This window comes from Musa acuminata, chromosome BXJ1-5 (assembly GCF_036884655.1).
Source record: "Musa acuminata AAA Group cultivar baxijiao chromosome BXJ1-5, Cavendish_Baxijiao_AAA, whole genome shotgun sequence".
Taxonomy (NCBI): Eukaryota; Viridiplantae; Streptophyta; class Magnoliopsida; order Zingiberales; family Musaceae; genus Musa; species Musa acuminata.
The window spans coordinates 949575-972591 of record NC_088331.1 but is presented as its reverse complement, the minus strand read 5'-3'; the positions used below and the strand labels follow the sequence as shown (position 1 = coordinate 972591).

The 23017-nt window shown below is 40.6% G+C and overlaps 3 protein-coding genes and 1 long non-coding RNA gene across 6 annotated transcripts; 3 read left to right on the top strand and 1 right to left on the bottom strand.

Moving 5' to 3' along the window:
* Positions 1 to 2603: 2603 nt before the first annotated feature.
* LOC135672882 (uncharacterized) lies at positions 2604 to 3447 on the bottom strand. Its single transcript, XR_010513136.1, has 2 exons — positions 3099 to 3447; positions 2604 to 3016 (listed from the first exon to the last, which is right to left on the bottom strand). It is a non-coding gene; the product is annotated as an uncharacterized LOC135672882 (long non-coding RNA).
* A 741-nt stretch (positions 3448 to 4188) lies between these two features.
* Positions 4189 to 12278, top strand: LOC135672879 (casein kinase II subunit alpha-2). Its single transcript, XM_065181340.1, has 10 exons — positions 4189 to 4589; positions 5518 to 5647; positions 7221 to 7415; positions 8666 to 8823; positions 10273 to 10363; positions 10516 to 10581; positions 10908 to 10990; positions 11163 to 11226; positions 11318 to 11386; positions 11938 to 12278. Exons 1-10 carry the CDS (start codon positions 4330 to 4332, stop codon positions 11995 to 11997), a joined length of 1176 nt encoding a protein of 391 aa, XP_065037412.1. The 5' UTR covers positions 4189 to 4329; the 3' UTR covers positions 11998 to 12278.
* Positions 12279 to 12688: 410 nt separating this feature from the next.
* LOC135672880 (SNAP25 homologous protein SNAP33-like) lies at positions 12689 to 16223 on the top strand. 3 transcript variants are annotated; one of them, XM_065181342.1, is made up of 6 exons: positions 12689 to 13056; positions 13792 to 14285; positions 14513 to 14606; positions 14682 to 14803; positions 14894 to 14991; positions 15918 to 16223. In XM_065181342.1, exons 2-6 carry the CDS (start codon positions 13869 to 13871, stop codon positions 16015 to 16017), a joined length of 831 nt encoding a protein of 276 aa, XP_065037414.1. In that variant the 5' UTR covers positions 12689 to 13056; positions 13792 to 13868; the 3' UTR covers positions 16018 to 16223. The 3 variants fall into 3 exon arrangements, with proteins under 3 accessions (XP_065037414.1, XP_065037415.1, XP_065037413.1); XM_065181343.1 differs by having other exon boundaries at positions 12689 to 13264; positions 13786 to 14285; XM_065181341.1 differs by having other exon boundaries at positions 12690 to 13264.
* Positions 16224 to 16656: 433 nt separating this feature from the next.
* LOC103983603 (uncharacterized) lies at positions 16657 to 21063 on the top strand. The gene is made up of 2 exons (XM_009400843.3): positions 16657 to 17441; positions 17537 to 21063. Exons 1-2 carry the CDS (start codon positions 16713 to 16715, stop codon positions 18050 to 18052), a joined length of 1245 nt encoding a protein of 414 aa, XP_009399118.2. The 5' UTR covers positions 16657 to 16712; the 3' UTR covers positions 18053 to 21063.
* Positions 21064 to 23017: the final 1954 nt, after the last annotated feature.

Here is a 23017-nt window from a genome sequence, read left to right as displayed (position 1 = left end):
CGCAGTAAGTGTTTCCTGATGGCGAGTACGCACTAATATCATACGAGATGCCTTGGAGAGGAAGGAAACTTAAACCCTGTGCTGCACATGCTAAGCGAAGGCCGTGTCGCAGTACGAATCCGCGACAAGAAGACAGCGGCCTCGATACGATCGGCGAGCGAGTCGGGCTTCGGAGATGGCCAGTTTTCGCGTGCCGTATGGCTAATCCCCATCTGGCTGTCCCCTGATTGGAGTCCGGAGACGTATAATATGAAGCGTTCGACGATGGGGCGGCAGACATGGCAGCTCGAGCCAGCAGAGTTGCGGTAAGTCTGGAATGGTCGGGTTCATTAGCACTTGGGATGAGGTCAATGCAAACAGGTTGACTCCACCAAACACAGCCTTTGACAAAGTGTGGTGGTGGCGTGGCTCGAGGAATTATTACTGCCCTTTGTTTACTACTCGGAAGACGCGTCGCTCGCTCACTCTCTCTCGATCTTTTGTATTCGGTTCACGTACAGCAATGGATATGGATGCTAACGTTCACACCAGAAAAAGAAGAAGAAGAAGAAGAAGAAGAAGAAGAAGAAGAAGTGGTGACTCTAAATTTTATGGGTTTTAACCATTTTTTTCTTCTTCTTGTTCTTGATCTTTTTGATGTTTTGTAAGATGATTATGATGGCTCACCATATAATTAATACCTTTCCTACAGCAATCATATAGCTTGTCCAAAGAGTCCATGATAGCCACTTGTCAGTTAGATAGTCTCCATTACATAAAAAAGCATATAATGCAGTTGCTTTGGCACCAGTTGGTGTGGTGTTCATCTTGTGGAAGAGTAAGTACCTAATTAGATAGCTCTTGTCACCATTTGCATTACAGCCAAGCAAATGATGTTACTTGCCACTTGCCTAGTGCTCCATCACATCTTCCGCAACTAAGTATCCTCCAAACCATGCCACCACCATCACATCTCAAGTCACACTCCCTAGGCTGCATCCAATCTGTGCTGCTCTTCGGATCCTATCCATTTCCTTTCCGATAAGCGTCCGATCTGATGTGACTCTATTTCAATATCACGATATGATTTTTCTTTTTTTTCTTTTTTGCATCGGCATCATATCCGTAATAAAGTCTGTCTTCATCCTTGGGTATCGACAGTTCCTTGTTGCTGTTTCGAGATGAGCATTGTTGTTTTGATAGTACTAAGAGATGAGCATCATATCATAGTGTCTGTCACTGTTCTTTAACCGAGACATCTCTTTGATGGATGATGATGTAACTCGACCGCAATCATTCTTCTTGTTGGGATGATGATGAATATTATGGCCCTTAAACAATCTTTATCTTTGTCTGAGAGATTACTGGAAGGAGATATGGGAGTCCCCATCATCCTCCTCCTCCTCCTCTATCAACATTCCAGAGATATGTCAGACTCTCCTTTCGCCGAGGTAGTGATTCATATCATGGTTGTCAGGCAAATGCATTTGCTCTGAAACTTTTGTGTCATCACCAGCAATTATCATGCCATCCCATTAATTATTGGAGGTCAGGCAAATACATCTCCTCGTTACTACTGTAAACTGATTTCGTCAGACAGTGAAGACCGGTGCGAGAACGGAGTGTTGTTGGCAGTCTGCCAGAAAGATGTTCTGCGGCAGTGCAAAGCCAGGGGCTTCCGCCAACCTATCTTCCACCATGACCGACCACCATCAACTATGGGGAGAGAAGAACCACACTGCCTCCTCTCTTTCTTCCTATTTCTCGATGTTGGTTTTGGCCAAGGCGAGGAAACTGTGGCAAGCTCCATAATGGGAGAGATGCGTCAGAGTGAGCCAGCTGCGTACATCTAGATAAGCGAGAGAGGACCATCCATCCTCATGGGGATCAAAGATCATGCCATCGAATGCCAAGAACATTCCATGTCATTCGCTGGCCATCATCCATCCCTCCCGAAGGACACTGACGCACCACCGGAGGGGGTGGGGGGGGGGACCTGGCGGTGTGAAAGCTTGGGATGACATGTGTGCAGTGGCCTCGGCAGCTCGGGGAAGGCGGAGAGGGGGGACCTGGTGGTGGTGTGAAGCTTGGGATGACATGTGTGCAGTGGCCTTGACAGCTCGGGGACGGCAAAGACTTGTACTGGAGTAGATCATGTCCATCTCTATCTTTGACTCTTTGGGCACAGGGAGTGCAGTAGGGTGGGTTGTTCATTGGACGCTCGGTGGGTTTCTCCTATCTCTTGCATGGAGACGAGACTCGACACCACAAACGAAGCTGCAATCGATTAGGAAGGAACCACCATCATCCTATGTCCTTTCGAGTATGAGAGACAACATCAGCATCATCTCTACCATCGACGAGGAGTAGGAGTTTTGGGCCTTCACAGTTTCAAGTAGCATTAAAATTCTCGGGTGGTGTGCAAAGAACAGCACGCTAGCTAATCTAAACTCGGTTCTAATTCGAATCCTACCAATTAATTGACGTTCGAGTTTAAATCCGATTTCGTATATATATATATAAATACAAACTCATCCCAAATCCAATTCAAATCTATCTAATATTGGTTCTTATATGGTCACGTAACCATTTGTTTTCCTCATGCAAATTTGACGAAGATCCCATATAACATTTCTTTCGTCTTCATTTCTTACTACATCATGATTTGCGAACTGTGATCTCATGGTATGCAAGCGTAGTAGCGAGAGGCTGCTGTGTTCATCCTCATCATTTCTTACTCTATGATGACGACGACTAGTATATCACTACAATCGGAGCCCCGGAGATTGTGCCTCCGTAGAATGTCAAATGGCCAGAGAGGGAGAGAGAGAGAGAGAGCGGCAGCACAAGAAAACGAATTAGAGGTTGCGACGGAGGTGACAAGGAGACCAATGGAAGAGGGAGGTCCTCCGCCGCCGCTGGATGGCCGGCGTCTGCCGTCGGGTCTCGGTGTCAGTACTCTTGCGCAGCATCTCCCACAGCACATGGACGTCCTCGTACTCGCACGTCCTCACCTCCTCCCTCAGCTTCCTTAGCCCTGCCAACAGAAGCAAAATTACATCGCCGTCCCAACTCAACGTAACGAGACCTTCGCGGAGGACACCGGACCGAGATCTCACCGCTCCTTCGGATGCCGAGCCGGGCGGCGACGCCGACCTGAACTCGCCGCATGGGAAGCAGCACCACTTGCTCCCACCAGTACTCCATAGATCTCAATCGCCGATCGAACGCACGCTTCTAGACCCCTCCCCGTCCCTCCGATTTATGATGCGAGAAAAAGCGACGGTCGCTGTCTCCGACGCTTGTTGCCGACTCTCGTGCTGCTCCGCCCTCCGCGAACGTTTGTCGTCACTCGTCGGTGGTATCGCTCTTCGTGGTTGAAGTCTCGTGCGATGGACCCACGGCAGCGACCTAACGTTAGACGCTGCCGCGTGCCCACGTGCGCGTGCGCTCGCCAAGTCGGCGTGTCCCGATTGCTGCTCACCTGCTTGTGCCGAGCCAGGGATGAGTGGCCACGTCACAGGGTTGGCGGCCTCGACGTCGGACGCGTCACCTGCATGATTGGTTCGTACCAATTGGTTTTCAATGATTCTTGTCCGCTGGGTCGGATGAGACAGGAGAACCCGTGGAAGTGAGGCGGTGCGTTTTGGATGTCGGTCGCCGCTGTTGACTTGCGTGGAAGGTCTCATGTTTAATGATTTTTTTGTTAAAAATAAATCTCAAAAGGCATTTAAATTGCATATATTTAAAATCTTATCCAATTTCTCTAATAAAATTGTTTACATTGTAACCTTAGATTTCCATTTTTTTTTTCACGCATCTTACAACTTCGTTTTCGGATCTATGCAGCTCCGTGTACCCGTTTCTCCGGCCCATTGAGGCCCAAAGAGAAGCAAGAAGGCTTCGCAACGATTTCGGTGGTGAGGTGGGCCCTTTGGAGGACCTTAGTGGGGCCCTTTGTTGTCTGCCTCGGGCCCCGCAGCCATGTGAGTTTAGGCGTCGTGATGGCCGGTGAGACGTGCGTGTCCTCGAATCGGAATCGCAGCGCGAAGTAAATGGAAACGTTCGGGAAACGAGAAAAGAATGCGAGGCCTGCTTCGGTGCCGACTGAAATCATGATCAGCGGGATAAAGCTACGTGGCCAACATCGAACGGCGAGAGCTCGCGGTGATGCGCTCGAAACACCACTCTCGTCACAAAGTCGGGTCATAACGCGCTGCTGGACAAGGGTTGGAATCCCATGACGAAGACGATGGATATTAAACATGGTACATAAACGTAGAGATATTTGAAGAGGACTACTGAGCCATCGTTTCGGAGGGAGTCGGTGAGAGAGACGAGGGAGAGTGAATGAGAGATGCCCCCGATCGCCGGTTCCTCGTCACAATCCTCCTAGCTATTGTGCTCGTGGCTCTCCCCGCTCCTCCGGCGCGCTCCCCTTCTGCTGCTCCTCCGCCTGGAAGTGGTGACCGAATCGCCGATCTCAAGGGCAAGATCGAGACCCGCGAGGTCGATAACGGGACGATGTCCAAGGCTCGTGTCTACGCCGACGTCAACGTCCTCCGGCCCAAGGACTACTGGGATTACGAATCCCTCACCGTCCAGTGGGGGTACGCGAGATATCGAAACCCTACTCAAACCCTAACCCTAATTTCTCCCTTTCTGTTTGTGTGTGATGAAAATTGTCTAGAATTATTGGCGTTATACGAATTGGATATAATTTTCGATAATTGTTTTTTTTTTTTCTGTAGATTCGAGAGTTAAGCAATCGTTTCTCATGATTTGCATAATCTTACTCCATATGCTCTAGTTCGATTAATATCTAGGTTTGTTAAGGCACACAATTTTCCAATATTTGAAACATAAACTATAGCCAAAAAAAAAAAAACTATGTTGAAGCAACATGAAACACAAAAATTCGAACTATCGTGCAACCGAAAGAAGTCCAAGCATGGTGTAATGCATCCATGAGACAAGTCACTGATGTTTTGTGGAACATGTGGCATCATGTGCTTGTTGGATGCACTTAGTGGATAAAGTAGCGCAAAATTGTTTGGGGGCTGAGGAGCGTGCTGATAGATTTCAAAAAGCAAGGCAAATGAAAATGGAAGAAACCTGTAAGAGTTTATGAGGTTTTGTTAATATTTCTCGACAAGGACTTAGAATGGAGTGATGGCTTGAACATCATATGTGATATATATATATTTTTCCTGTGAATTTCTTTTCTGGAACTCTGGTATTTTGGTTATTTGTTGATGCTTCTGATAGTTGGCAGTTTTAGATTGTGGGCTTGAAATGCCTTCTTTGTCAAAGTAAATTTTTCGCTGGTTGCCTATACATGCAAATTATTTTTTTTGCTTTTATACCCATTATGTAAGTATCACCTTTTGATCAATGGAGCATGTGGAAGAAAAAGCAGCAATCTATATAACTTTTATGAACAGAGCTATTTATATGTTGCCATATATTGGTAGGGTCATTCAAAGCAATTCAGTTCTCTGGTAACTTTTTTGGCATGTTCATGTTTCATAAACTCAGGGATCAAGATGACTATGAGGTTGTTCGAAAGGTTGGCAGAGGAAAATATAGTGAGGTATTTGAGGGCATAAATGTTTCCAACAATGAGCGTTGCATCATCAAGATCCTCAAGCCTGTGAAGAAAAAAAAGGTACTAATGCTGTTAATCTCGAAACTGTAATCACTTATGATATTCTGAGCTTATAAACTAGGCTAATAATTCCAGCAGCTTCATGCGTGGTTTAAGTTTTGCTTGAAATGGAAGAAACAAACTTGTCAGAGTTCTAGCTGAAACTAAGGTTGATGTTGAAAAGAGCTGGATATTATTCGTTGTAGTAGAAACCAATAGGCCCTGATCAGGTCAACACAAAATTGGTTCAAATCCAACGAGATAAACAGAAGGAGATATGTCTCATTCCACTTATTTCCATTTTTCCCAGCCTCTTTTTTCTTTTTCAGTTGAAGGCTTTATAGTTAAATGCACTGTCATGAAACAACTATGAGATCACATTGCATAAGAATACATAAAAGCGAGCATATCAATTGCCTTTTACGAGTTTCCTGAATTGGTTGAAGATCTTCAAGAACATGCTGTTGAGCATGGGAGCTTAGACTAATTACATATTTTCCATGGAGTCCTGCAACAATCTTATGCAAGACTAAAGGTATCAATCAACTACACTAATTAAAGAAACAAAAAGGTCATTGAGATGCTTAATCGATTTTCAAAATTTTTCTGAGATAATATACTCTGTGATTATAATTTTGACTTGAAAGATGCTTTCATCTGCTCCCTTGGTGCATTCCCCTTTGAATGATATGATGATCCTTGAAGATGTTGATGGAAGAATTGACTTTAGATTTGTCGAGGAATACAACTTTCCATTGAAAAAGTTATAGAATATCCTTCTTATTCATTTTTTATTACCATACTATATTGAAATTTGATTTTTGTATTCAAACTTTAGAATGTTATCTATAGTCGAAGAAAATGTTATATATGAACACCACACTTATTTAATATTCCTTTTCTTATGAACTAAATTCTATATATAGTGACCTTAGTTCTATGTATATTTTATCCAAATTTGTTTCTGAGTATCCATAGTATTTTTTTCTACATAATGCAACATAGCAATTCATTCAGATTAGTAAAAACTAGAATTAGTAGCATCACTTTGATTTTTTTTGAGTGAGCAATATTTTTCATCTTTTTATGGAAACAATAAATATTAAAACCTTGATGAAGTACTTGATCAAGCAAGGTATTATTTAGCAGAGATAGAACTCTTCACTTTTCTGAATATAAAAAACTTTGGTTTATTGTGTTTGCTGTTGGTCAAGACATTTCGGAAGCGTTAGAAGCTGTCAATGACTTCAGTCCATGGTAGTTCCAACAGTGTAAACAATTACCTGCAACCATTCATCTTTTCATTTCCTCGAGGCAAATGTAGTAATGTTAAGTGAAGGACTACCTTTTTGGTTGTGCCCTTGTTTCTGATATTCTGTATGAGAAAATGGAAAAATGTGCATATAAGAAACTTAGTGCTTAAGTTTCTCATGTGCAGCTACCAATTCTTATTTCTTTTTGTTTATATCTCTTTAAATCAATGTTTGCTTTGAAACTATCAGCCTTAATTTTTTCGAACAAGATATTTGTTCATGTACTTATCTAATGTGTTACCATGTGCAGTTATGTCTTATACATTTCCCTATTGTTGCAGATTAAGAGGGAGATAAAGATTCTTCAGAACCTTTGTGGTGGCCCAAATATTGTGAAATTGCTTGACATTGTCAGGGACCAGCATTCAAAAACTCCTAGCTTGATATTTGAATATGTGAACAACACAGATTTTAAAGTCCTATACCCTACATTGACCGACTATGACATTCGTTACTATATCTATGAGCTTCTTAAGGTTGTTTCCTTGTCTACTTCTCATTTTCTTTTGTGGTCCATGTTTCTGAAGTGCAAGATATAACTAAATTTAACAATACTGTTTAGTTTTGTCCTCTTGTTGTGGATATAAGTCCTTCATTTCTTGGTGCTTGATCCCCAAAATATAGCTGAAAGCCTGAACTTAATATTAATGTTTGCAACACCTACTTGTAACAATTGTTTATGCATCACAACAGTAGAGGTGATGACTTTATGCATTTGATGATGATTTCCTTATATGTAATGCATACAATGAGATTGAGTTATTTAGATTTTCTGAATTTAATTATTAAATTTGCAATGCTGATCAAATATCTGGGATTGGTTTAAATTTGACCAGTTCTATGACCTTGTCCATCCTTGTACCTGTTGTGGAGCTTTTGTTGTGACTTAAAAAAAGAGAGTGCTAGATAGTTCTTTCCGATATTATATACTTTATAATGGAATGGAATTGTGATATAAACATTGTCCATCTTGTAAAAAAATCAGTTCTGACTTGGTTCCCTAAGCTATTTTTTGTTGTTTAATGAGCCACACCTTCAAAGTTCTGTACATGACTTCAAGCAGATAAGCTGATCAAGGAACAATCTCGTACCAGACCTGTAGGTCCCATGCCAAACTGGTACCTACTGCTGGTACCGATGTACTGTCAATGCATCAGTATATACTGAAGAGGAAGAAGAAGGAGAAGAGCAAGGAAGACGAGGAACCAATGCAGGAAGGGGAGGAGGAAGATGTAGGAAAAAGAGGAGGCAGTGGAGGAAGAGGAAGGAGGAAGGAGGAAGAAGGAAGAAAAGGAGGTGGTGGAGGAAGAAGGAGAAAGAGGAAGGAAGATGAGGAGGGGCGGTAGAGGAAGAGGAGGGTGAAGAGGAAGGAGGAAGTGGAAAAAAAGAAGAGGATGAAGCATATCCAAGGTCAGCAGCATTGAGGGCTTATGGTGTCTTTGCATATGGAGCTGAGGGCTCACAAACTCAAGCCCTAATTTAATAGTTTTTAGGTTTTATTAGTTACGGCAGAACGGACTGCCCGAATTGGGGGTGGTCTGTGCTCTGTTCATGCTCAGATCGATAAATACCTTGTTGTTGATTGACTATAATATGCATCCACTAATATAACCTTATGCCACATAGGCTCTTAAGAATATTTTCTCATTCTTAGAGTCAATCTTATGTTTGGTAAGAAACCCTAATTATTGATAGTTGCTAATTTTCTGTTTTTTAATTACTTCAGGCACTAGATTACTGTCATTCACAAGGTATCATGCATCGAGATGTCAAGCCTCACAATGTCATGATAGATCATGAGCTTCGGAAGCTTCGCTTGATAGATTGGGGACTTGCCGAGTTCTACCATCCAGGCAAAGAGTATAATGTTCGTGTTGCATCAAGGTTAGTCTGAGACTCTTGAGTGTCAGCATATGCATAGTGTTGATGCTGTTTGCAGTTCCTATATTGTCACTAATGACTTTTACAATTCTTCTTAACTGCAAAATTTTCACCTTCACTGTTGCTGGATGTTTTTTCATCATGACGAGGCATCTTCATTAGTTACAATTCTCATAGCAATTATTCTGGTTCTGTTAGTTAGCAGTAGTACAAACAAGTAATGGAGCTTGGTAGGCTTATGAATAGCTAAACTTAGCAATTCTTCCGAGTCTATTATTCTGCAGTAATAGAAGTGTGTCCAAGTTTAATGACTGGAAATTTTCATCTATCATGTTTTTCTCTCTTTGGATAGTTCATGGTAATAATTCATACACCTTATTCTATGGATGCTTCCTTCCTATAAATTATATAGAAATTAACAAAATTAGCCACTTCCATGCACCTAACTGAATCTGTACCTACATCTATTGACGACATTAGATATATAAGGTCCTGAGTCATGCCAAATTATATAGTGCTATCATTGAGAAGACGGAAGTTTCCAGGCAACACTCACCAGGTTGCTAAAATACTTAATTGCTTATATAGCATTGTTGAGGAAATAAATGTCAGAAAAGCAGTTATGAATAGGTAATACTTTACAATGTGCTTTGTGCAAAGCATAGGTTCTACAAATACCAATGGTGCATGATGATGCACAAATCTGTCCTTGGCTCGGGGATACAATCATCATGGTTTTGTCTTCTGGGGTCAACTCCAAAAGACACTTTGAGGAGTGTAGCTGGCTGTTATATGACCCTTGGTTAATTGATTCCTTACAGATGTTGAATTATGGAAATCACTAAGGCTGTTAGAGAACCCACAAGTATCCTAGACCCCTGGATGGGTCATCATCCAACTGGGGAGCCCTGGTGATGCCACAGAGTCCTACATCAATCAGGAGCAGGAGAGTTGACAACTCATCTTTCTTGAGGTGCCTATTGGGGTGGTCCATAGAGGACAAAATTATGTGAATTGTAGACCAAAGTGAACAAAATCTTGCGAGCTCATGGGCTTAGGCCACTAACAGATTATATAATGATGAATGTGAAAAAAATATAATTTCTTGGTTTACATAAAGAGTTTCGTTGCTTGGTATTGTGGTATTATCTGAGTAATACATCAGCCAGATTGCTCTTTTGCAACTTGGGTGTCCAAGGTTCGAGGCACAAAAACTGTTCTATTATAGAGGGTAAGATTGACACTTTCAAGTTCATTCATGAACATGCACAGACCAATAGATCATGTAATTTTGTTACAGAGGAGAGGCAGAAATCACACTACTTTTCTCATGTTTACTTTTCCTTACTTAGATGTATGTTTAGGTTTTATATGAAACTTATTTTCTCAGTTATAACTTGTAAGATTATTCTCTTCATCATCCATTTTCTTACAGCATATCTTGTGACATAGGTACTTCAAGGGGCCAGAACTACTTGTTGATTTACAGGATTATGACTACTCCTTGGACATGTGGAGCCTTGGATGCATGTTTGCTGGAATGGTATATGCTTGTGTACCCTCTAGTTTGAAGTTAATCTCTTTTTGGTACTTCATATTCATTAATTAGATTAGCTATCTGGTGTTTGTTATTGTTAATTGATACTTTTGCTATTTATCATGATCTTAAGTTTGTGATCTTTTACTTGGTTGCAGATATTTCGCAAGGAACCTTTCTTTTATGGACATGACAATCATGATCAGCTTGTAAAAATTGCGAAGGTAAATATAAGTTTCGGATATGTTAATTGTTTTTCATTGTTTTAATCTAGGTGTCACCACTTGTTCCTTGATTCAGTTTTATTATTATTGACATTTGTAAATGTAGAGAATCTAAACTGTGAAAGGAGTTCAGGATGATGACTTCTCATTACTCTTTTTCCTTAATTGAGTAACTATCTGTACTGCTGCTAAATATCAGACCAATGTCATGTTTCATTTGCTTAAGCAGCTTGCACTGTCTGCTAGCATTTTGAAGCTTAATTATCTGTAAGTAATCTTGTTATGTCAACCACATTAAGAGAACTATGTGGTGGTGATTCTCTCAGGTTCTTGGAACAGATGAGTTAAATGCTTACTTGAACAAATACCGTCTAGAGCTTGATCCACAACTTGAAGCTCTTGTTGGAAGGTATATCTTGGACTCTTTTTATTTAGGTGGTTTGAGTTAGCAATGAAACTAAAGCGATGTTTCAGTTAAATGATTTATGGGGAGACAGATAAATTGTCTCACAAGACTCATTAGCAATTTTGAAGACCTATAAAATGATTGAGAATTTTTTTTCTTGCCTTATATTTTGCAGGCATAGCAGGAAACCTTGGGCTCGATTCATTAATGCAGATAACCAACATCTAGTTTCTCCAGAGGTTCTTGATTAGCATTAAAAGAATATCAGTACATGATCATTATATTTAAATTTTAGTTCGAGTATGATATCTTTCTATGATATGCATGCAGGCAATAGATTTTCTTGATAGGCTTCTTCGCTATGACCACCAGGATAGGCTTACAGCACGAGAAGCCATGGTAACATAACATGGTTCTATTTTTAAGCATTTATTTAAAATAAGTCATGCAGTAATGTTGCATAGTCTTCATATGCTGTTGCATTTTTTTGTTTTTTGGGACCTAGTGACGGTTCAATTTGTATACTGTTTTGTACAAATTCTAGTTGTTAGCCCAACATCATTCTCGGGGTAGACAGTCATACTATTTCAAGTGGTTGTACCATATCTGTTTTGGAGTATGCATCATGGGACCTCCTAGGTTTAGCTGTTTTTTATTTCCATAACTGATTCCTAGGGTATATATATATGATCTTCAGTGGTATATATTCTTTGCTATTTCCTCTCGAGAAATGTCCCATTGTTTGGTGATAAAAATATCTTTCTTTGTTTTGTCAATGTAAAAGAAATATCTTTCTTTTACAGTAGAAAAATGGTAAAAAAAAACCTTTTACATCTTTCGAGAACCTTTAGTGATCAAATCCATTGCCACATTGTTTGGACTTGTTCTAGTTCTCTGTCATTTTTTGCTTTTGATTGTATTAATTGGCTTTTTCTTGTTGCTGTTGGCAGGCACACCCATATTTTCTTCAAGTAAGAGCTGCAGAGAACAGCAGGACTCGCACCCAGTAATATTTGGGCCTTGTCTCGTCGCAAGTGCTGGACTGTACGAATCATGGTGGATGTAATGATTCGAGAGCACTCAGCCGGAGAGTGATGCATATTGTTGGCTAATCTTTCGGGTGATGTATCTGATATAATCGGCTCGCAATTTGGGTTTCATCGTCCTCGTAAATAGGTGTGTGCTTAAAGCACAGAGACCGCTGTTATGGCCGTTGTGTGTGTGTGTGTGTTCATGTTTTTCTATGTCCGGTTGCGTGTACTGCTTGTGCTTAAAGCATGTGTTTGTCTGCTGTGTGTGTGTGTGTGATAGAGAGAGATTAAAGCATCAAACCAGGAGATGAAAAGCGAAACCCCCCTCCCTTTACACCATGCTCCATATTTCGTCGATGGATAAACAATACAAAATGCCTAACATACTGGTATCATACGTAACAATCAGAGGATTGTTTACAATGGTGTACATATATGGGATGAGGGTTGTTATTCGACGATCAGGTTGGAATTGATCGCCTACGTTCTTATTATCCTAATTTAATCTGACCCACCCACATTAGGTTTTGAACAGATTTGACATCACAAAAAACAAACCTTTTCTTTTATGGTGTGAAAGGTGTTCATGGAAGCGTCTCCATGTCTTCTCCATCTGATCTCACCTCCACTAAAACAGCAAGTCATTGACCAAGACTACAGAGAATCTAGAAGAACCACTCCAATTAGCACGGTTGAACATTCACCACCGTCCGATCAGAAGATTAGCAGCTTGATCCCGTCATCAAAGAGAAATGCGACTGTCCCTGATCTCCCTGTAGACGTTACTCGCGGCCCTACCTGCTCTGTGATTGGCTTCTTCGTGGGGCCGTCCCTGCCCCCCGCTGATAAGGCAGGTCGACCGGGAAGCAACAAAAACAAGGGATAAAGCGGAAGATGTCCGTCCCAACGGTCAAATTTCTATTTCTTCGTCTCATTTCCATGGCGTGACCGAGCCGAGGCGGCTTCGCCCTCCCAGATTCCCATCCCCACATAGGTGGCCGCGTTGATCCATTCAGCAAAGCAAGTTCGAAGAAGAAGGTATAGTTCCTCTCGACAGACTCCACCCCCTGGATCTCCTTCCATTTGCGCGTTCGCAGCCCTCCTTTGACGTGTTCTGCGCCTGGCGGAGCGAATTCTTACCATCTTTTTAACCGCCGCCACCACCTCTGCCTCCTCCTCCTCCTCCTACTTCCGTTTCCTTCCATCGTTTTGGTTCTTGGAATCGTCCCCCTAGCGGATATCCGAGGTTTGTCGCTTTCCTCGACGTTCTTGCCATTTAGTTGAAAATGCTATGCTTTGGTTGCTGCGGATTTCTGGAGCCTTTAATCGTTTTTCCCCGTAATCGTGAAGTATTTTCGAGTACTTGCTGGTGTTCAGGGTTATACCCCTCCGGTGAGAACTTGCTAGTCTAATCTATAGCTTACGGTAAGGTTTGCAAGTATTCCATACTTGATTTAGGGTTTCCTTTCCAAGACCTTGAACCCTCCAAATTGTTTGATGTACTATTGCAGGAAAAAGTGTTGGATGTGGCCTCCAATACTTTAGCTTGTTTTAATTGCTTTACTGGTTACTGTTCTCTGTCTTCTTTGTTTATATTTGCTTCTTCAACTATGTTGCCTTGTCTTGCCTTGTTGATGATAAAATTCACCTTCACCTTCATGTTTATCGCGTTTGTTTGGTGATTATGTTTTCCCATCTGCATCCTTGTGTTTTTGTTTCTTGTATCTTTGTTCATGGTCCGACGGCAGAAGTAATTAATTTCTTTAGCGATAGGTTCCATTGTCAAGCTTGTGATACTGCTACTGTCGACATCTCTGTCATCTTCAATCAATTACTGATTTCACATCAAGATGAGCACGTGGAAGACTCCTCTATCAGGCAATCAGCAACAACATGCCAAACCTGGATTTTCTGGCTCCAACCCTTTTGATTCTGTTCCTGACTCCGATCGGTTTGGTGATAGCAAAGACAAAGGAAGTGGGACAACTTCCCCACAAGTCCTGCATTCCGGATTTTCTACTGCAAAAGCCAGATACAAGAATGATTTTCGTGATTCAGGGGGTATCGAGAACCAATCAGTTCAGGAACTGCAAAACTATTCTGCATACAAGGCTGAGGAGACTACCATTAAGCTGAATGGCTGCCTTAAAATTGCTGAAGAAATTAGAGAAGGCGCTTCAAATACTCTTGTCACCTTGCATCAACAAGGTGAACAAATTACTAGGACTCATCAAGCTGTTGCAGACATTGAGCCGGACCTTAGTAGGGTATGCTTCCTTTTGCCAAATTAGTGAACACTGTTTTATTTAAGCATGGTAGTTTTGCGGAAAACATTGGAGAATTTTTAGGAACAAATCATTTGGTGTTTGCTTGTCAGATTACTTGTTTCTAGAAACCAGTCTCGCCACGGTTTGAATTCTTTAGGTATCCTAATCTTCAGCTAATGTCTTATCGGCGGATGTCCTTTCTGATTAATTTGTACATGTTCATTCAGGGTGAAAAGCTTTTGGGAAGTCTCGGTGGATTGTTTTCCAAGAAATGGAAGCCAAAGAAAACACACAAAATAAAGGGACCTCTTTCGATTAAAGGTAAGTTCAAATAATTTGTGGTACATTTTTCTATATATTTAATTCTGATCTCATTTCTTATCAACATGTCGATAGATGATTCTTCTGAAAGGAGTAGGCACCTGGAGCAAAGGCAGAGGTTGGGATTGGCAGCTCCTCTGCCTCGGTCAGAACCTCAACATTTTTCTGAACCAGCATCTGCCCTCCAGAAAGTCGAGGTACATGTTGATGCTAATCCCTTAGAACTTAAACAGTCTATTTTGTTTAACTGTAATTTAATTTCTCTATTTTACTGGCTACTGCAACAGATTGAGAAGGCAAAGCAAGACGATGTCCTTTCTGATCTGAGCAATTTGTTAGGTGAGCTGAAAAATATGGCTATCGACATGGGCTCTGAGTTTGAGAAGTAAGTTGTGACCTTTTCTATTCATGAATATTTCTGAAATTTGCCATCTTCCAAGCCCTTGAATTTTCTATAAGTTGTATCTGCTGTGCTAGGCCTTCACATGTTATCAAAACTATCATCATCAAGACAATTCCAACCTCAATGACAAGGAACCTTCTCCTCTCTTGTAGGACATTAGCTGATAATAGAGTAGTTCATGCAAAAAGCAAACCATATTTCAAATAGGGCAGTGTGCGAACACAGATGAATATTTCTTTGATCATTCTCCTTTCAAATGGAAATATCAGCGACTACAAAAAACATTTTAGGTTTCCTTCTGAAATTTGTAAGTTTGATGCATGCAGAGACCTCGACAGAGATGATTGTCGATTTTTGTTTGTGGTGCTTTAACCTTTTTTTCTTCGTATACTTATCTCATATGACCTATAAATTAGTTGTATTAGCTGGTAATAGAGTAATTCACGCAAAAAGCAAAACATATTTCAAATAAAGCATTGTGCAAACACAGATGAATACTTCTTTGATCATTCTCCTTTCAAATGGAAATATCAGCATCTACAAGAAACATTTATGTTTCCTTCTGAAATTTGTAAGTTTGATGCATGCAGAGACCTCGACAGAAGTAATTGTCGACTCTTGTTCGTGGTGTTTTAACCTTTTTTCCTTCGTATACTTACCTCATATGACCTATAAATTAGTTGCCTTCTAAGCACATCCATGAATGGAGTATATATGCATCTCACCGAAGATGCCTATTGTTTGTGATGGCCACAAAATCTTTCTATTTTCTGTTTTTATAGAATCATACAGATCGAAAAATTCATATCAAATTTAAGTTACACGTTCTGAGTTCTTTACAAAAATAGAGTTATGTGGATGATAGCATTATCAACACTACATTCTTCTTTTTCTTTGGGTAATTGCAGGCAGAATGTGGCTTTGGACCGGGCGCAGGATGACGTAGATGAGATGAATACCAGAGTTCACGGAGCAAACCTTCGTGGTCGTCGACTTCTTAGAAAATAGATCTTATTTTTTTACCAAACAATTTGGAATAGATCATTGGGTTTGAATGCGTGATACCTGTTTTAGTGAAACATTTATGCTACTGTATTATAAATCTGAAGTGCTCAGATGCACTAGTAAATTCCTTTTTTGTTTTTTATATATGTATTCTTGAATGCACAAGAGGATACGTTATTATTTCTATTACAGAGATTTTTTTCTTGTTTGTTGTGCGAATACTCTGTGCTGAATCATAAACAAAAGCTTGATATATTAGATCGCACAAATCAGATTTTAGTGTATTTTCATCCTTTAATTCTAAGACTTCAGTATCATCTGTCAAAATCTTTACCTAATTTTTAGATTACAGGTGGGAGATACTAAATTGACTTGAACAGATAGATGAACGAGATAAATAGGATATTTTTTTACTATAAAATAAAATTTTATCTTGGTATATGTAAGTATAATTTTTTAAATATTATATATTAAATTTATAATTCAATCGTTTGATTTCCTATTATTACTAGTAAATTATATATATATATATATGTATATATGTATATATATATATGTATGTATGTATATGACATATATATATATATATATGTGTGTATGTATGTATGTATATTTATATATACATATATGTATCGCCTTCACTTTCTCCTCGCAAGCAGCCACCTGACATCGCCCTCTTCTCCAGCCATCTGAGCCCAATGCCTTCCCCTCACCACCTCCGCCACCACCACAACCACAGCCCAACAGATCAGCGCTGTTGCTGCTGTTCTTGTTGCTGTTACAGCACCTGCTGCTCGCCCCACAACCCTTCTCCACCACCGTCTCTCACCACATCTGATCACCTCCTCCAAGCCCTCGCCACCCAACTCCTCCTCCAATCCGAATCCCAATCCCGTCCCCTTCTTGACTCCCATCAACCCCTACTCAAACCCCACCAAGCCCCACCCCCACTTCATCCCCTTTTCCAAGATCACCAACATGGTCGTGCTTACCACCAGCACCATCCTCCTCCTCAGCAGCTCTATCAGCATCAAGCTTATCCTCTCATTCATTCGCTCCTCCGCCGTGTTTCCGCCCTCGAGTCCTCTTTCCCCCATCTCGCCTCCTCCGCTTCACCTCCGCCTTCTCCTCTTACAAACCATCAACAAAGAAGACCAGTAACACCACCACCGCCACCGCCACCGCCAACTTATTCTTATTCTTCTTCTGCTCCATCGCTTCGAGACTTGGCAGCGCGGAAAATCCAAGCCTCGTTCCGCCGCTTACTTCTTCGGAGATCCCAGACGCTCCGCCACCTCAAGGACCTCGCCGCCATGAAATCCCACGTTGCGGCGCTTAGATCCGCGCTTTCGGACAAGGCCCACGCCGACCCCAGAGCCCTCTCCGAGAGAGCCATGGATCTGCTTCTCCGATTGGATGCCGTCCAGGTGAGGTTGAGGAAAGGTTGTTCTCTTCTTGGGGTTTCTTCTCTCTGTTGCTGCGCTGATGGCTTTCCCCTTGGACCTCTTTGCTTGGCTTGCAGAGCAGCGGCCCGATCGTTCGAGAAGGGAAGCGGTCGATCAGCAGGGAACTGGCCCGGATACTGGAGTTCATTGATAAGGTGTTGGTCAAAGAGCACCAGCTGTCTCTCGACGCGATTGAGATCGCCGGGAACGGTGGACAGGAAAGATCTTTTGTGGAGGATGGAAGGACTGAAAGTGAAGGAGCTGAGGAAGTTATGAGGGTTGCCAAAAAAGTGAGCTTTTTAGAAGATGGGAAGAGATCAAGGGTTTCTTTTAGCGGCTGCAACCAGTTTGTGGAGGAACTCAGCAATGCCGGTTATCAAAATGGTCAGGTGAAGAGCTTAGGTGGGAAAGCTGCAAGGAACGGGGCAAGAGATCGTATGGGATCAGAAAGGTTTTATGAGATCAGTGAAGATGAGAAGAGCTCTGAGGGTTCTGTAGAGAACAGTAGCAGAGTTGAGAAGTTCCTGAGTCGGAATGGCAGGTTGGGACTCTCTGCTCCCTTGCCTGTGCAAATGGAGCCTAGGAGAATGTAATTCAAGGGATTAGAAGGAACAAGTGAATGCATCAAAACTGATGTCATTTCAAAATGCATCAAGAGTTCATCTATTTGCCTTCTAGGAGTGACAAAGTTAGCAGTCCTTTGCCTTTCGGCAGTTGGATGAGAAGAGCTGCCTCTGTTTGGTACGTCCTTTTTAATTTTGTTGTGCTATGTTTTCTGTACTGTAGGATGCGTAGAATGATTGTCATACTGCTATTTATTTGGACTAGTTATTTAGTGGTGTGAAGATTAACATGCTTCTGATTATCTAATTTCTTGGATAGGATCTGCTTGTTTATCAGGGTTATCATTTTCTTCTTGTCATTACATTCATGTTGGCCACAGCTTCCTGGTAATTATCGCAATGATTTAACACCAGAATCAAATTGTAGTGAATTTATGTTTATAGTGACACTGGGTACTTATTGAAGAGACTGGAGACACACGGGCATCCGATTGTTCTATTATGAAATAAATGCTAGCTATGAGAAGCGATACATCGGTGGGGCACATGAATTCCGCGCGGAGCATTTAAAGTCAAACAAGTCTACCTTTAATAGTCTGAAGAAAATCAATTGTTTCATTTAGTAGCACAACTCTCTACTTTTGGCAGAAAAAACACATAAACCCAACAGTTTAGGGAAAAATCATAACCAACATACTATTAAGCTGGATATCTCGAATCTACTGGCATAACATTTAGGTCTTCTATGCTTGTCTGTTCATGAGGAACAATTTCTACTCAGCACCAGTCAAAATATGATGTCCAGCCATGCAACTGAAAACTCTAGAATGGGGAAGCATTTCCAATAACTTATCTTTCAGTTAGCCGATCATGTACAAAAAAATTAAATTACTGCACTCAGAGAAATTTTCTCTATTATCTGCTTACTACTGGAAATATCTTATATTTCCAACTTCCAAGTGGACTGAATTGTTTGGAATACTGTACTTGACAAATTTATGAAGTCTTTCTTTTCCAATTCCCATATTCTGACCACTTGAACTGATTATGTCAGTACAAACTTCACATTGCCACATGAATATATACCTGGACTGATTAAAGTGGAGTAATAGCAGCCAAATACAAGTAAATGTGTGAATCTGTAAGGCTAGTTAATGATGCTAACACTAGACCTTGTACATTATATTAGTATGAACCTGATGCTCCTAGAGGTGGGTTTTCCTCATGATGATAATTGTAGGGTAGTAAATTGAGATTGCGAGGCGTAAAAGACAGATTTCAGAGGACTAGAAGTTAAAAGGGTATCTGATAACAAGAGGATAATCAGTCAAACCATAATTTTCATTAAGAAAGCACCGTTTCTCAACACATCCTCAAAGACTCCTATCTGTAAAATATTGTGCTAACAAGAAGGATTCTTTATAAGAAAATTAATATTGCAATCAACTGATTTTGTTTCCTTTTGTATATTTCCATCCTTTCCCATTTATAATCTTTAAATTCTGTCATATCAAAGCTGACTTTCCAACATATTCCTACCAGCTTTTTGCTGATCTATAAAATTTGTCTAGGATTGGGAAGCTTGGCAAACAGGGCAAAATAGAGTAGAATGTGAGGCAGCTATAGAAATTTAAACACAATTTGATAAAGTAGAATGTTAAGCAGCTGATCTTAGAAGGCAGAAGGTTTGTGCCTTGTGACCTTCCAAGTCTATAATGAGTTGATGTTAGGAGCTTTCTATAAAGATGGTAGAAGATAAGCTGTCCTCATTTGATAGGTTAAAGTTGTTTCCATCGGAATCTCACTAGCAACATAAATGCTGCCCTCTACTATTGCAATTATGCTAATTGCAACAGTCTTTCATGTAGGTCAATATGCTAATTTTGCATGACTAACACCAAATGCTCTTATATGTTACTCTCGAACCAAACCTGAGAGTTAAAAACCAGGAAACAACAGATGTTTGTCATGCTGTTTCTGTCAGCCATGCAAGATTAGCATGATTTGACTAATCATTTTATTTTTACCTATATATATATATATATATATATATATATATATATATATATATATATATATATATTTATGGTTGCAATGATATGAGACACAAACCATAACCTGAATCCCCACCTTTAGGGAGCCATCCTCCCAAACACAACAAAGTGACCCCATGACTTCACAACCCACCAAGCTCATGGCATGAGCTTTATGATCAAGTACAAGTGATCACAGAGGTGATTCCACCCTCCTGTAGTGCCCAACACAGACTTTGGTGTCATTCTTGAGTGGGACTGTTATAAATGGCAAGGCCCCATGCGTTGGTATTTTTGGGACCCTGGCATTAATTTGAAAGCTCATCTGCTCATGGGTCTCTTGTTATTGCTTTTAAGATCCACCATCCCCCTCTCTTCTCTTCATTTCCCTTCCTCTCTTGGAGCTCTCCAACTCTTCCCTCAATGGAATATGGTCATTGAGAGCCATGAAGTGTTCTTTCTTCTCTTCTGCAACTCCTCAGGCCCTTATCTTTGTTGCCATCTTCCTCTCTTTGATAGCATGGGCACCTTCAGATGAATCCTTGTCGGTCCATCTTCGTGGTTGCCATCGCTACCCTCACCACTACCAATACCATCACCGTGCAGAGAGCTCCTGGTGGTCTCATGGGCCACCTGTGCGGTGCCACCAATTCCCACTAGGCGAGCTTCAGCCTCCTCCACAGCCGCCCTCTTCCTGGGAGGAGATAGATCCTAGATATGGAGTCCAGAAGCGGCTCATCCCGACTGGTCCAAACCCCCTCCACAACTGAAGAGAAGCGGCTGAAACTAGCTCATGGATACTCGTTGCTGCAATAGTCCTTTTGTTGCAGGTATAGTAAGTTTGGCAGGCACTTTCATCCTCTCTTGTTCTTTCTTTCCCAGTTTCTTGATGTGTTTTCTTGGAGCACATGGTCTTCCTTGTTGCTCCCATGTTTTATCCAAGGTGAAAGAAATCACAATGGGGGATGTCATTTTAAACTAATAATATTGTCCAAATCTCTCTCTCTCTCTCTCTCTCTCTCTCTCTCTCTCTCTTCCTCCTTGTGTGGGTTAAATTTTTGTTACATTTATATTGGTCTCGATCTATACATATTTTCTGTAACTTATTTGAATGATTGAGGCCAAGCGCCTACTAAATGGGATGACGGTAGGCATGCATCTCCGTTTACAATTGCTTGTACTGCAGCATTATTCTTGTGGTGTGGGTTGGTGAACGTTACAAGCATCTATAGCACGCTGTTCTTTCCTTCTCATTCATTTATGGGGTTCTGTTGCGTAGTTGGATGGATGTTGATTGCTCTTTGGTTTCTTGTTGGCTTTCACTACTGGTTATTTGTGGAACTAACCATTTCATCCTTAAAGAAAGCTTGAGAGGTGATTGCACTGTCCTTGAATGGATTTCTTGAGACCGATGTTATGGATCCTACTAACCATTTCATCCTTTAAGAAAGCACTGGGAGGTGATTGCACTGTAAAATGGATTTCTGAGACTGATGTTATGGATCCTCATTTGATCTCATTCGAGGAGTTTTGTCAGACAGATCCAAAAGATCAACATCCACAGTGTTCCACTCCATTCCATCATCAACTGATCCAGTGAGCTTTTGCAGAGTCAACAAAGATGAGGGGGTCTGAACAAAACAATCAGCTTCTTAAGTGTCAGTCACACTACTACCAATTGCTTAAAAGTAATCAAATGGGTAACAAAATTATAAAATGTTCATCAATATGTGGTTGGTTGATCCAACACTCTTTTTTCTTTCTCATAAAAAAAATAAAGTTACATGATTTCCTCTCATATCAAATATCTTTGTTAACTACATGATTGAACAATTTTTCATTATATCTTTGATGAAGTACAATTTTTATTTGGGATGTAACAGAGATGTGCAACATATATTCTTGTTTGAAGACAAATATATTTGAACTTATTGCAATAACATCATGTTTATTTATAACTATATACGTATATATTTGTAAGAATTCGCTTACACCTATCAATTAACTCAATTGAAAAAAATCTTTGAATCGTTAGTAACAGAAGCTTCCTCCCTCCCATTTATGCTTGTTCAGAAAAAAAAAATATGGTTGATGTCTCGATTAGTTCGACATGGTTTGGACTCGAATATGCATGATGAATGAGAAGAAAACTTTCAGTTGTTTGCTTCGAACCTTCGTAGATAGATAAGTGGAGGATGATCTGAGTCTCATGTGACATCTTCACGCAGGTTGGTGGATGGATGGAGATTAACCTAGATCCTGTGTCGAATGATTGGATGACGATGGTGTATTACCTATCATTGCCCAACTAGTTTTCAATAATTCAAATGCTGTAACTGTGAATAGACTAAATACAATGATAGACAAATAGACATCCCATAAGAGTAAGAGCTTGTTCTCTATCATCATTTCTTTTGCAAACACTACAAATAGGATATGCAGATGATCTCCCCCAAGAACAGAGATAATATATCATAATCATCATTTCAATTCAGTGGCTGATAGAGTCTGATCTCATTAATGTTTTCCAATTCAATGCACCTCCACATATTAATAAGATTCACATGTAGCTGATCCCCCTTCCCATAATAATTAATATTCAGCACTCCATAATTTCCTCCTCCTCTGTCACATGTTACCATCATGTGGGTGTCAATGCACCACACCAAATCAATTTTCTCCTTATGTTTCTCCCATTCTTTGTAGAATAATATTATTCCTAATGTTTTTTCTTTTAGCAACTTTCAATTGCTTTGCTTGCTGTCCTATCCACAAAATCTAAGAGAACCACCACACTTTATTTGATATAATTCATATGTATATTTTGCTTCTTCATATGTAAGATGATAATTCATATGTATATATTGCTTCTGTAGTTGCAGACAAGTCTCCCAATGGAATGTGTGTGTGTGTGTGTGTGTGCTCAGTAAGCTACTCGTAGCATTACACATCATTTAGGCCC